This window comes from Eubalaena glacialis, chromosome 19, assembly GCF_028564815.1.
Source record: "Eubalaena glacialis isolate mEubGla1 chromosome 19, mEubGla1.1.hap2.+ XY, whole genome shotgun sequence".
Taxonomy (NCBI): Eukaryota; Metazoa; Chordata; class Mammalia; order Artiodactyla; family Balaenidae; genus Eubalaena; species Eubalaena glacialis.
The window spans coordinates 44,338,098-44,340,249 of NC_083734.1; the positions used below are offsets into that span (position 1 = coordinate 44,338,098).

Below are 2,152 nucleotides of genomic sequence, written 5' to 3' on the forward strand. Positions count from 1 at the left end.
ATGTAGATTCAATTTTACCTGAGAATCCTCTGCAGGAACCATTTTAAAATGCTTGGAACTATATGTTGAATAATTATACAAAGTTCCAGATTGCAACATGGGGATCCCTCATAGTTCATGAGGTCCTTTATTACTTGCTCTGTTTACCTGGATTTTTGTTTCAATTTATACCTTACATGAAAAAGTACAAAATTCAAAAGGATAAACCAGAAACATGGGAAAATCAATGGAAATATTTTAAAGTACTTCTCTTTAATCACTTTTGTATCCAGCTTCTTTGATTTGTGGAACCTATTATTTTACAGAGTATTTCAATATTCCTTATGATTGGGAAACAATGCCACGATGGTACATGCTTTTGGCAAGATGCTTTGGCTGTGCAGTGATTGCGGATACCTGGCACTATTTCCTGCATAGGCTCTTAAACCACAAAAGAATACATAAGCATATTCATAAAATTTGTCATGAGTTTCAGGCTCCATTTGGAATGGAAGCTGAATGTGCACATCCTCTGGAAACCCTAATTCTTGGAACTGGATATATCATTGGAATCATGCTTTTATGTGATCCTGTTATTCTCCTTTGGGCCTGGGTGACCGTTCATTTGACAGAAACTGTTGATGTCCATAGTGGTTACGACATTCCTCTCAACCCTTTAAATCTCATTCCTTTCTATGCTGGTTCTCAGCATCACGATTTCCACCACGTGAACTTCATTGGAAACTATGCTTCGACATTTACATGGTGGGATAGACTTTTTGGAACAGACTCTCAATTTATTGCCTACAATGAGAAGGTGAAGAAGGTTGAGAAAAAGACTGAATAAACATCTCACATAAACCTTCCTGAAGTTACACATTTCCTGAATTGAAGCTAGTAGCTAACATTGCTTCTGGGGAGTGGAAATAAACATGTGTCTTGGTTGCTAAGTGATAAAAAGAACATTAACAACTTTTAATTATCTCCCTAGTGGGAACTTTTATATGTTTAAGTACAGTTTCCCTGAGGAAGCTTTAAAGGCCATGTTGCTAACCTTACAAAAAGGATTTAAGTAATGGAAGGAATATTAATGTATGTCTTTTCCCCAAGTTGTACCATAAGCCTGAAGCTGAAATTGGTCTTCAAACCTTCTAAATATATAGTGGCCATTTCAAGAACTCTTAGTAGTATTGAACTTTAAACACTTTTTTGGAATTTGCTTAAAGATCAAATGCCATGGGTTGAACCACACCAACCTGTATAGTGTGAGTGAATCCTGACTCTGAAATAGCCAGCACCGGGAATTTCTACTCTTATCTGGAGCTGACCAGTTTGGGGTCATTCTCTTTCTTTGAGAAGTCATTTTTGATTGCAATGTACTACTCTTATCTATAAATTAAGGCATTTCTGAATTGATGAAAGACTATTTTAGTCTAAAGGTTTTCAGGTTACTTGAATTTTTTAAACACTGAGCTTTATTTCTGCTATTTACCCTTTCTTTTTTGTATACCAAGTTTTCATTATACTTAAAGCTGTATCTTGAAACTCTGTGTACTGACTTGCTGTATTTGCACTTGGAGCTATTGAAATAAACGTGATTTTGTTTGAAAAAAAAAAAAAAGAAGAAGAAGTGAAGACAGGGCGGGCATACCGGCAGGGGCCGGGGAGTTGTGAGAGCACAGAGTGTCCTCTTAGTCACCCACTAGGCTCAGCAGGAGGCCTTGCTCATCCGATGAGCTCACCTTGGGCCTAGGGCTATGCAGGATCACCAGCAGCACCCCCATCCTCCCCCGAGCTGGCCAGGGCCCCCTTCTCCAGTCCAGGCCCTGGACAGATGGTCCAGCAGCTTTGGCCATAGCTGCTCTGGCCAGGGGCAAGGCACAGGCGCTGATGTCCCTAGGAGTAGCCACACTCCTCCCCTCCCCCAAGCTAGGCAGGCCCAAGGGTCACAGTGCTGAGCCCCCAGCCTGTCTGTGACTGGATACAGGTGGCTGATTTTCTTTTCAGATTTAACCCTGAGGTATAAAAATCACCAAATTATGTCCCAAAGCCAAGGACAAAGTATTTGGTCCAGAGAAGTCACATGACTTCGCCTTGGTCAGAGTGATGCAGACTCTGTCTGTCATGAGGGAGGAAGGGGTGGGAAAGGAAAAGAGTGTTCTAAGAGGAAGCA

General features: G+C 40.8%; 1 protein-coding gene across 1 annotated transcript; it reads left to right on the forward strand.

Annotated features, from left to right (window-relative positions):
• Nucleotides 1–221: 221 nt before the first annotated feature.
• LOC133080409 (methylsterol monooxygenase 1-like) lies at nucleotides 222–826 on the forward strand. Its single transcript, XM_061176306.1, has one exon. It carries the CDS (start codon nucleotides 338–340, stop codon nucleotides 824–826), a length of 489 nt encoding a protein of 162 aa, XP_061032289.1. The 5' UTR covers nucleotides 222–337.
• The last annotated feature ends 1,326 nt before the right edge of the window (nucleotides 827–2,152 follow it).